Below are 12,214 nucleotides of genomic sequence, written 5' to 3'. Positions count from 1 at the left end.
GAACGTCTGTTAAACCGTTGGGGCACCACATCAGATCTGCTGAACGTCTGTTAAACCGTTGGGGAACCACATCAGATCTGCTGAACGTCTTTTAAACCGTTGGGGCACCACATCAGATCTGCTGAACGTCTGTTAAACCGTTGGGGCACCACATCAGATCTGCTGAACGTCTGTTAAACCGTTGGGGCACCATATCAGATCTGCTGAACGTCTGTTAAACCGTTGGGGCACCACATCAGATCTGCTGAACGTCTGTTAAACCGTTGGGGCACCACATCAGATCTGTTGAACGTCTTTTTTTGTTATTCCTCTCTGCCTTTCACCTTGGATAGCATTTTGTTCAATGACAGGCCTGTCCATTCTGTTATGTGTCATCCTTTTGCTTTCTCTGCCTCTTCTTCTTTTTTCCTGGTGCTGTTCCCTGAAGGAAGGTCTTTGCGAGCCCTGAGGACCTTGTGACGTGGCTATAGAGTTTAAGTTTGCGTTAGCAGGTCATCGTGTGGTCCAATAGCTGTCTCAAATCTTTTCATTTGTGATGCTGTCTTTGTAAGTGATTCCTAGGATCTTTCTGTAGCATCTTAACGAGCTCTGAGGACCTTGTGATATGGCCATAAAGTTTAGTTTACGTTTTTGACAGTAGTCTTAGCAGGTCGTCGTGAGGAAAGATAGCCGTCTCTAAACTTTTAGTTTCTACTTCGGTCTTTTTAGGTGATACCTAGCATCTCATTTCCTCCGAGACGAAGGAGCGCGACAATCTGATTTTAGTGTCGAGGGCCATACCTTTGTCTTTCAAGATTTTGAGTTTTGCAAGTACTGCTGTGTATTTCTGGCTAGTAGTTCAGGTGTGGTGCCTTCATTTGAGACAATAGCTCCAAGTTATTTAAAACTACAGACACTTGCCAGCCTTTCGCTGATGTTTATTTTAAAGCCCTGTTGGCCATTGGTCAAGCTAGTAATTTGTCTTTCTCTAATGCTTACAGAACCGTCGTAGCCCTCGAGAGCATCTTCCATTATCCTTTCAAGGAAGATATTGAAAAGAGTTGGTAGCCAGTCCCTAATGTTATTGTTGAAGTAAACCGCACTAGAGGCCTGCTTTTAGAGGTTCTTGATTTTTGTGACTCTATTTTCGCCTATAGTGTCCCATGCCATACTTTGTCGAAAGCTTGCGTGGAGTCAATAAAGACATGGAAAAGATTCTGTAGGTGTTGAAAGTATTTCTCGCAGAGTATCCTGAGGTTTAAGATTTTTTCTGTTGTACTGGACCTTGTCTAAAAGCCGCTTGTTCTTTTGATATAATTTTGTAAGCTATTGGTTTTAGCCGGTTTAGTAGCCACGGGAAATACTGCATTCCACACTAATCTTCGGACTCGAAGACAAGCCTTATTATTATTACTATTATTATTATTATTATTATTATTATTATTATTATAATTTAAAACATGATTGTACTGGGTTGGTTTAGGATCAGCAGCACCATAAGCCCCATGATGAATGTTAGATTTTAGAAGTTTGATTCTACAGTATTAAACAAAATACATTTATCATAATACATATAATAATATTTAGTATAGTCTATACACCGGATACACCGAAACGCTAGCTATTTTTACTATTCCTTTTCAGTAAAAACACCAGTTTGACCGTAATGATTTTTTAAAGTATAAAGAGAAATATTATTACTTTATTTCATTCTGATATTCTTTCTGAAAATATTGATACCTGCCTTTTTACCTGCCTGGGTGGACCACTTCGGGGGCCGATTTTGAGTTTGTGTTTCCACATCTACTGTCTTTGTAACTTTGTTAATTATTGGGTTGGGGGAGTATAACTAAAGGAATGTTTAAATATGATTCCTAATATATGCTCATAATTTTTATTTCTCTGTTTGTGTTTCTCAACGGTCCAACAGACTCAGTGATAGGTGAAGGTGTTGAATCAATTATTTGATATTGATTAATGGATTATAATCTACAGTATTGATAGATGTGGCTATAAATGTACAGTTGTTCCCTGTGATAAGCTTTTGTTTTTAAAAGTATACTTGTGTTTTGCTTGTATCGAGAAGCAGTCTTAACAAAGACGTTTAGTGTTTCAACAGATGTTGTTGAACAGTAGTCCTATGCACGTCACAATTCAAAGAGTGGTAACTTCAGAGCAACACTAGAAGTGAAAATAATTGGTTGCTTCCCTTGCGATAAAATAACCTTAGTCCTATTCGATCGTAAAGTCATTGACACAATACACTGATGAGCCTTGACTATTTCAAAGAGATAACATTATTGAATTATTTTGTCTACATTTCAGAACTCTGATCTTTTTGAAATGCTGGAAAGGTTACAAGGTACTCGCATTGATGACCAGCGGTGTGATATGACCAATTTCTATAAGGTAGGCGCATTTGACCCACCTCCGTATTCTCCTACTGTTCTTTGTTGATGTCTGGAATAACTCACCATGTCTCACCTGTGACCCACTTAACAGCACAAAAGTCACGATGTCTGGTTAATAATGTCTATACACAAAATGTCCACAATTCATGTCAATGTCTCATGGCTAGAGATCACTTTTAGTATGTGAAGTCACGTGGCTCACTTTTATAAATGTGTTAAATGTATGTCATAACATTTGTATCACATTATACGCGATCTCTTTCTTTCTCTCTCTCTCTCTCTATCTCTCTCTTTCTTTCTTTCTTTCTTTTTCTTGATTCATTCTTACTTCTCGCACTATCTCCCTTTTTTCTCCATTTTCTTTGTGTTTTGTTGTCTTCGCTTTCATTCTGTCTCTCCTCCTCACTCTCTCTCTCTCTCTCACTCTCTCTCTCACTCTCTCTCTCTCTTTCTCCATTTCTCGCTTTTAATTTTCATCCTAGTTTTTCTCTTTTCATCTTTCTTCTGTTCCTACTTATCGAAACACTTGCCTGTCACTCGCCTGTCACTCGCCTGACCCTCGCTAATGTTCAAACTAAGTAACTCATGTCAGTATGTTGAGTTACGCAGCACGAGTCGACTAGAAAGGATAGGTCAATAAATATCATCACACGTCTTTGAAAGCAACGCACGAGGACGTTAAGAACAATAACTCTGACCAGAAAGTAGGGAGGAGAGGTCGAGTTACATTTTCATTGATTCAGAAACAACTCTAGAGTTTAATACGACAGAAACTTGAATCCCATTAAATCCATCAAACTATTATTAATGAATAACTCTTTCAATGCTCATTCCCGTCACAATCTGGAACTGTCTTCCTAGTTTTGTACACCTCAATGAGATGTTGCCACAGTGGTGTAGCTAGGGATAGGGGCTTCACTTGTTTCGGGGCCCCTTCATTTTGCCATTCGACATTCATTTGGGGGCCACCTTCAAGTGGGGACGTAGGGACGTTTGAATTTGGAACTATCTATGTGTCGCAACACTACGCCATTGTGTCGCAACACTACGCCACTGTGTCGTAACACTACACCACTGTGTCGTCACATTCAGTGAAATACCGGATTGATTTATTTATTTTCGTGAAACACCGGATGAATAAATTCCAGTTCTGTCGTTTTGTGTACTATAAATAAAAACGCATTTCTATTTATAAAGTCGACAAAACACTTTTATAAATGCACTTAAAAGAGTCAAGAAGATATTATAACCTATAGCAATAACTATCAAATGTAAAAGTGGAATATATATTTAGAATAGGTTAAAGGGAAGGTATCTTTACATTTTCACAATTAAGTATTTTTGGTATTTTAAAAGTTATCTTCCTTTATTAATTTTAAAGGCTACTTATTTGTAAAGTATATTGCAAACCCTGTTCAATTTGTTAATTTGTTTTCTCTGTTAGAACACCTTTCTTCTAAATAATTTTCTGTTGACATTATGTATTTGATTAATGTAATAAATATGAAATGAAAATTGAGAATTAAAATGACCAAAAGTTGTAATACCAATACAAATTACGTAGTATACGAATATCTGTAATGAAGCTCTAATCCAAATATTTGAAATTCTCTTCACATTCTAATTGATAAAGCGATACAGCTCATTTAAAAAATATGTTTATCTGACTGCGCCTTGAAAGCTTTGAGCTTCTAAAAACTTAAGATTCATGTTTTAAGTGAGATTACACGGGATGTTTTAGTTTCCATGGGCAAGTAATTTATAACGATATAAACTAATAGAAAAAAAAGCAGATTGTTTCCCTTTGCATTGAATGATGAGTAGTACAAAACTGTTTATCTTGGCTCTCTCTCCCTCTCTCTCGTTATCTGACTAACTAACCAATTCTTTTTTTCTCTGTCTCTCTGCAATTGTGATTTTGAATTGTTGCAGTTAGAAATTTTAGAGATACTATTTTATAATTATTAATATACACATTTAAGCTTTCAAATTATCCGCACTAAATGTTTCTTAACGCGATAAAACTAATGCTTCATACGTAATTGCCATACACTAATTTTGTATTGTTGTTTTTGACTGGAGAAAGAGTACTGTTTGTCCATAACTTCTTACCCTAAATGTACTCTTATCAATAGTGTCGAACTATTCGGTAACCTAGACACTTCCTACACTGGCGGCTCACATCAAAGGTCGTCACATTCAATGAAACTCAGTCGCTGCATCTTCCTTATGCACTGTGGGGAAAAAAAAGTTCATTGGGGCAGGATTCGGCCCGCGGGTTATAATCTGAACACCACTTTCCTAGATAGTATTATTTTGTTGTTAAGGATCAGTACCAAAGTGATGGGTCATAGTGTGGAAGTAAAATTGTAGTTATGGTCACTGCAGATCGTACTACACTTAACTCTGCTCTCGTACGCTGTCCAAACAACAAAATACAAATAATTGAGTTCAGCTCTGTAAGAAAAGTGAACGAAACGCAAACGCTGGATGGTTCCTTGACATCCATCAAAACAAGTTCCATCTTTATATGCGGATGGGAATGTCTCCCCAGAGTAGGGCTCTACAGTCACATGAGAAAGTGTTCTTCGAGGTGAGCCTTAGTCAAGCCTTAGTTGCTCTAGGACTGAAGGAGATCTACACATTTAAATGTTTTAATCAGATAAACAATTCGATCTACAGTAAGATGTACGCTATTAAAAATGTCACAAGTTGGACAAGTACATAGTGGACAGTTGAAGAATAGTGCACTTGTCCAAACTATTGACATTTCTAATCGTCTAATGCTTACTGCAGATCGAATATCTTATTAAAATATTGTTTAGTCTGAATCCCTGACGGCGGGACGGGATGACGTCACAGTTTACACGTGACACTGTCTCGTTAAGAATTAGTCATCTTGTATTTTCACCTTTTTTTTTTTAATTTATGTTAAGACAAAAAATATTCTTGACTATAGAATGAATAGAGAAAAGTTTTCTTAAAGTGTATTGTATGCGTGGGTTTGTACGAGGTGGTGCGTGTGGGCTTGGGTTTTATGTGTGAAGGGAAAACCCAAGAGAAAAAAAAAAGATTTCACTGGAAGAGGAAATTGAAAAACAGATTTTTTTAAAAGAAACAATTACAAAATTTGATTACAGAATGACCTAAAATAGAATTGAACAAAAAATGTGTAATTTGAATGTAACTTGATCTAAAATCGTGATTTTATATTCGTTTCTAGAATATTGTTATTTATATTTATTTTATTTTATTTTTGTTTTTGTATCCCCAAAATATGTAAAGGAGGCTACATCAATGTTGAAAAAGAAAAGGTGGATCTTTCCCTTGTACTTTAGACACTTATGATGAAGATCCATTTAAATGAGGAGTTTTGGTACACAAGCTAGACCCATGTCGTAGTATTGTTAGCGATGGCTAACTGACTGTTTGATTATGCTATACTGATACTATCAACTGGGGACCACTCATTGTGTGACTAAAAAATTAACAGATTACGTTTCTGTTGTACTTAGCGTTAAAAAAGAATTATCGAATGGGCGGGGAAGAGGAGTATGTATATTTTTTTTTCTGAACTTCAAGATTAAACACGTGACGTGACATCCACGCTTATCTGACATACACGTTCATATGACATCCGCGCTAATATGACATCCACGCTGATGGCTCTGAAATAGCTCCATGCCTTTTCCTTCTTTCTCCCCTCCCACTGAAAAACAAACGACCACATAGAGTTGACATCCATTACAGCGGTTCTCACATTTTTGCTTGTTTCCACCAACGTGTACTTTAGTTTAGTTCTAGAACGTTAAGGGGAACATCCTAACCCTAACCACAACCATGGAGTAAAATAAAAAGTTAAGTTCCCCTTTCAGACAATGCAGTCTATACATGATGTAAAGGGCATACGTTTCTGTGGCCCACGGTGAACTAGGGGGCAGCACAACGACCAATAACATTTACTTTGCCCCAACTAATGACAGACTAGAGGCGCCTTAAAAATCCTGAAATAAAACAGGATTCAAACCCGGTACCCTCCGGTTCGGAAGCCAAGCGCTTTGCCACTCGGCCACTAGGCCTCCAGACGCCCATGGAGGAGTAAAAGAATGGACCGGCCTCTCGCTTGATATTCTGCTAAGAGAGCTTTCTGACCAGAAATAGTGTAAGGGTTTGGTGACACGAACTGTCCCAGCACCCCACAAAAGCCAAGGCACAGTTCAGATGAGATTGAGGATGGGGAAGCTAAAGACCGAACTCAGTATTTACAGATACATTAATACGAGGTCTCAGTAATAGCTTCAAGTTCGTACATTTCATCTGCTCCAACGAGGGTTCCGTAATTGCTTCGAACACTACATCTGGAACATATCAGAAATAAAACATACAGTCCAAGAACCTCTTTTCCACTAAGTTTGAAAAACAAAATCGAGATCAGACTTTCCTTTTGAAGTAATTTTGGAAAGATAATTGCACAAATCGCTCGATTTTCTTTCACTCCATAATTGCTCCAACAAGAATGCCACGGTCGACAAGGCACGAGTGCTCCTGCTGGCATGTAAACTCTACCCTTAATTTTTTGCAATAATAAGAAAAAAATTAGCACGTGATGAAGTGCTGACGTGTTTTGAGGGACAAGGGTACGACATTTGTCAATGAATCTTTAGATAAGAGTTCTCTTCTTTGTCAACTATCTTGAAGATCGATTTGTCTCCCTTTTTCTTATTTATACTTTCCATCAGTGCACTATGTCTCTTCACCCGGTAAATATTTCTTTTAAAAAACATTACTTCAACCCCATTACAATGACGTCATAGCCTATCGACCAATGTAAAAAAGAATAGGAAACTCTGTCGGAACAATTCATCGTCTACTCCAAGGCGAAATGACTTTTATCTCAGATCTGAGCTTCCGTTCTGACGTCCCTCCGTGGTGCTGACAAATGTAATTAGGTGAGGTTATTAAACTGTACCGTGTTCAGAAGTTCTTGATCAACAAGATGGTCTAGACGACTGAGGCCCAGTGGGAGCTCATTGCAGATGTTAGCCATGCAGATGTAACATGCATTAGAAAAAAAATCACCCTGTGAATTTGGGGGGAAGGGGGGGGAGGTAAATACGCATTTAGTCAAGAAAATCTCTTTGGTTTGAAGCACTAAATGAACAATATGACGATCTGGTATTTTGAGAATTAGTTTCTCTCTCTCTCTCTTTCTCTCTCTCTCCCTCCCTCCCTCTCTCTATCTATTTATCTATCTATCTGTCTGTCTATCTGTCTATCTATCTGTCTATCTATCTATCTATCTATCTACCTATCTATCTATCTATCTATCTATCTATCTATCTATCTATCTATCTATCTACCTATCTATCTATCTATCTATCTATCTATCTATCTATCTATCTATCTATCTATCTATCTATCTATCTACCTATCTATCTATCTACCTATCTATCTGTCTGTCTATCTATCTATCTACCTATCTATCTTTATATATGATGTCGAGATAGTCAACTGCAGATATTAATACTTAAGAAATTTAATTTGTATACATTTATTTCTGATTACCTTAAAAGGAAAGCAAGTATTCTTTAATAATAAAAGTGCTTAGATGCAGGTTTTAAAATTAACTAATAATTTTGTTCTTGTGAGGTTTAATTGAATAACACAACATTAACATCTATTCAAAGATCCCATAACCTGCTTTACAGTCTTTCTGATTCCATGTGTATATGAGTCTATGTATTACTGTTGGACTGTACTTGTGTATGACAGTGTGTGTTTGTCAAAAAACTGACAAACAGATAAACAGGCAGATAGACATAGAAATATCAAAAAGCGGTTAGACAGACTGACAGACAGACCGACAGACAGACGTACTAAAAGACGATCAGATAGACTGACATTCCGGGATTTAGAGAGGTAGAGATAAACATAGAGAGGTAGAGATATACATAGAGAGGTAGAGATATACATAGAGAGGTAGAGGTATACATAGAGAGGTAGAGATATACATAGAGAGGTAGAGATATACATAGAGAGGTAGAGATATACATAGAGAGGTAGAGATATACATATAGAGGTAGAGATATACATAGAGAGGTAGAGTTATACATAGAGAGGTAGAGATATACATAGAGAGGTAGAGATATACATAGAGAAGTAGAGATATACATAGAGAGATAGAGATAAACATAGAGAGGTAGAGATATACATAGAGAGGTAGAGATTTACATAGAGAGGTAGAGATATACATTTGAGAGAGAGAGGAAATGAGGTAGAAAGAGAAAGGTGAGAAGAGGGTGATTATCTGGCAACTCTAGTTTCCTTTAACCTCCTAGCAAGATGTATTGATTCTCTGTCACAGAAACACGTATAATAATTATATAACAATTATTTTATCTATCTATCTATCTATCTATCTATCTATCTATCTATATCTATCTATCTATCTATCTATCTATCTATCTATCTATCTATCTATCTATCTATCTGTCTATCTATCTATCTATCTATCTATCTGTCTATCTATCTATCTATCTGCCTATGTGTCTGGTGTATATCGGTTCCAGTATTCTTCTCTATTTTATTCCCTTCTTTCACAGGCGAGCTTTAAGGCGAATTTTCCCTAAACTAACATCTCTCCATCAGCCTCTTCCGCTCTCTTCTACTCTCCCCTTTCATATCTCATTCTCTCTCTTTTTTTCTCTCTCTTTTTCTCTCTCACTTTCTCTCTCTCTCATTCTTTACTCTCTCTCATTCTCTACTCTCTCTCTCTCTCTTTCTCTCACTCTTTCCACAATCAATGTAGTAGGCTACATCATAAAGTTGCGTCTTGTCTAGATCACGTCCTGTAAAGATAATAATATGTTTGCAAAGCTTTCTTGTTAATTGATATTATATTGTATAGGTCAAGGCAATCAGCATTTTTCTGAAATTATACACTTCCACACAATTCACGCACACATAGTTACAGATGGTCTTATAGTACTAACTGAATACAAGACAAAGCTTTGAATATTACATCTTCCTGGTTTATTTTTTTCTGTTCATCCTTCATGATCCTTGTATTAAAGTCTGCAGAATTTATTGACAGAAATGAACAAAATGGTTAAGTTTATTTACGTACCCTAAAAAGAGTGTGAGAGAGAGAGAGAGAGAGAAATAGAAGCTACAGAAGAAAGGATTTGGGTTATTGTATGAAACTTAACAAATCTTCAGCATCCTTCACTTTCTGCATAGCATCCTTCACTTTCTGCATAGCATCCTTCACTTTCTGCATATCATCCTTCACATTCTGCATAGCATCCTTCACTTTCTGCATAGCATCCTTCACTTTCTGCATAGCATCCTTCACATTCTGCATAGCATCCTTCCCTTTCTGCATAGCATCCTTCACTTTCTGCATAGCATCCTTCACATTCTGCATAGCATCCTTCACATTCTGCATAGCATCCTTCACATTCTGCATAGCATCCTTCACATTCTGCATAGCATCCTTCACTTTCTGCATAGCATCCTTCACTTTCTGCATAGCATCCTTCACATTCTGCATAGCATCCTTCACATTCTGCATAGCATCCTTCACATTCTGCATAGCATCCTTCACTTTCTGCATAGCATCCTTCACATTCTGCATAGCATCCTTCACATTCTGCATAGCATCCTTCACATTCTGCATAGCATCCTTCACTTTCTGCATAGCATCCTTCACATTCTGCATAGCATCCTTCACTTTCTGCATAGCATCCTTCACATTCTGCATAGCATCCTTCACATTCTGCATAGCATCCTTCACTTTCTGCATAGCATCCTTCACATTCTGCATAGCATCCTTCACTTTCTGCATAGCATCCTTCACATTCTGCATAGCATCCTTCACATTCTGCATAGCATCCTTCACTTTCTGCATAGCATCCTTCACATTCTGCATAGCATCCTTCACATTCTGCATAGCATCCTTCACTTTCTGCATAGCATCCTTCACTTTCTGCATAGCATCCTTCACTTTCTGCATAGCATCCTTCACATTCTGCATAGCATCCTTCACTTTCTGCATAGCATCCTTCACTTTCTGCATAGCATCCTTCACTTTCTGTATAGCATCCTTCACTTTCTGCATAGCATCCTTCACATTCTGCATAGCATCCTTCACATTCTGCATAGCATCCTTCACTTTCTGCATAGCATCCTTCACATTCAGCATAGCATCCTTCACTTTCTGCATAGCATCCTTCACATTCTGCATAGCATCCTTTACTTTCTGCATAGCATCCTTCACATTCTGCATAGCATCCTTCACTTTCTGCATAGCATCCTTCACTTTCTGCATAGCATCCTTCACATTCTGCAAAGCATCCTTCACTTTCTGCATAGCATCCTTCACTTTCTGCATAGCATCCTTCACATTCTGCATAGCATCCTTCACATTCTGCATAGCATCCTTCACTTTCTGCATAGCATCCTTCACTTTCTGCATAGCATCCTTCACTTTCTGCATAGCATCCTTCACTTTCTGCATAGCATCCTTCACATTCTGCATAGCATCCTTCACATTATTCATCACTTCTTTTACTTTTACTTCATCCGTCGCATCTTTTACTTCATCCGTCGCATCTTTTACTTCATCCGTCGCATCTTTTACTTCATCCGTCGCATCTTTCCTTTCACCGTGTATATATTGATCTATTCTTTTATTTCTGAACCCTAGTAGTGAATAGATCGTTTAATAGGCGGGCATACGAATAGAACGCCCTAACGACCTTCACGCCAATTTTTTATTCTGGGAAATGGATCGAAATTTCTAGAATCGAGAGCAAAATTCAGTGGGGGGAGGGGGGTGTACAAGAGTAAAAGGGAGAGAAACTATAGATGTAATTCTAACTTATAGTATCTGGGAGAGATTGTCGAACTTGTCTGTCAGTTAACTATAAATTATGTAGTTTTTTTCTTTCTTGACAAAGTCACGTGATTTATTTAAATTGCTATTTTAAAATATAACAACAGGTAATATTATTTTCGACAGATTTCTATACAACAATACCATCAGTAGAAATTAGACGTGATTTTATGATGATTTGATGATTTTATCTTGCCATCTTTCAAGCCATCCCAATCTATTTGCTAGGTGCCTGCACACACTCTAATGAAACTCTGGCCTACAATTGCGATACATCAAAAATATTCTACCCAAAAGTTTGAAATAAATGTTGACACAGTCGCGTATTGAAAAATGTTAATACTGTTTTAATGAATGCATTCGTCCGAATTTTCTCAAAAAGAAACATATTTAATGGAGGATTAACATTTAACATTGTTACTAGTTCAGTTATGTTTATTCTATTCAAGACAGCGGGACATTTACCTCGTAATGTGGACCAGTCTATGTTCTGGTGTATTGTAAAATGTTTGTTTTACAATGTTTGACATGTTTTAAAGGGTTAATGTTCCTTTTTGGTGAAGATAAACTTTATCTTAGCCCAAACCTCCCACAAGAGGACGGGGGATAGCAGCGGGCAGGGTTTGAACCCGGGATTATCGAGACGACCGAACGACTGTGCACCTCACATAGCGTGCGACCAAGCAGCTATCCGCTTTTGGGGGTCCGGTGCACAGAACAGGGAAATGTTGACCAATCCATACAGTTGCTTATTGAGGAAAACTTTACTCGTTCTTTGTGTCGACACATCGGGAGGACTCTTAAGAATATTAACTCTTTCTCTCCTAACCGACGATACCAGCGTTGATTCCAACAGAATAGGGTAAATAATTACGGAGAGAAAGAGTTAACAGTGAATCCGACCTGGTTGGGGTAAATACCGCTTTCA

General features: G+C 37.6%; 1 protein-coding gene across 14 annotated transcripts in view; it reads left to right on the top strand.

Annotated features, from left to right (window-relative positions):
- The window catches only part of LOC106057400 (rap1 GTPase-activating protein 1-like), a 508,422-nt gene that overhangs the window by 441,892 nt on the left and 54,316 nt on the right, over positions 1-12,214 (top strand). For all 14 annotated transcript variants that reach the window (XM_056007679.1, XM_056007681.1, XM_056007677.1 and 11 more), the window contains one exon: positions 2,305-2,388. In XM_056007679.1, coding sequence (XP_055863654.1) covers positions 2,305-2,388 — 84 coding nt within the window. The remainder of the gene's footprint in view (positions 1-2,304; positions 2,389-12,214) is intronic.

Source organism: Biomphalaria glabrata, chromosome 13, assembly GCF_947242115.1.
Source record: "Biomphalaria glabrata chromosome 13, xgBioGlab47.1, whole genome shotgun sequence".
Classification (NCBI taxonomy): Eukaryota; Metazoa; Mollusca; class Gastropoda; family Planorbidae; genus Biomphalaria; species Biomphalaria glabrata.
Note: the sequence above shows the minus strand (reverse complement) of the source record. Positions and strands in the feature narration are given on the sequence as shown.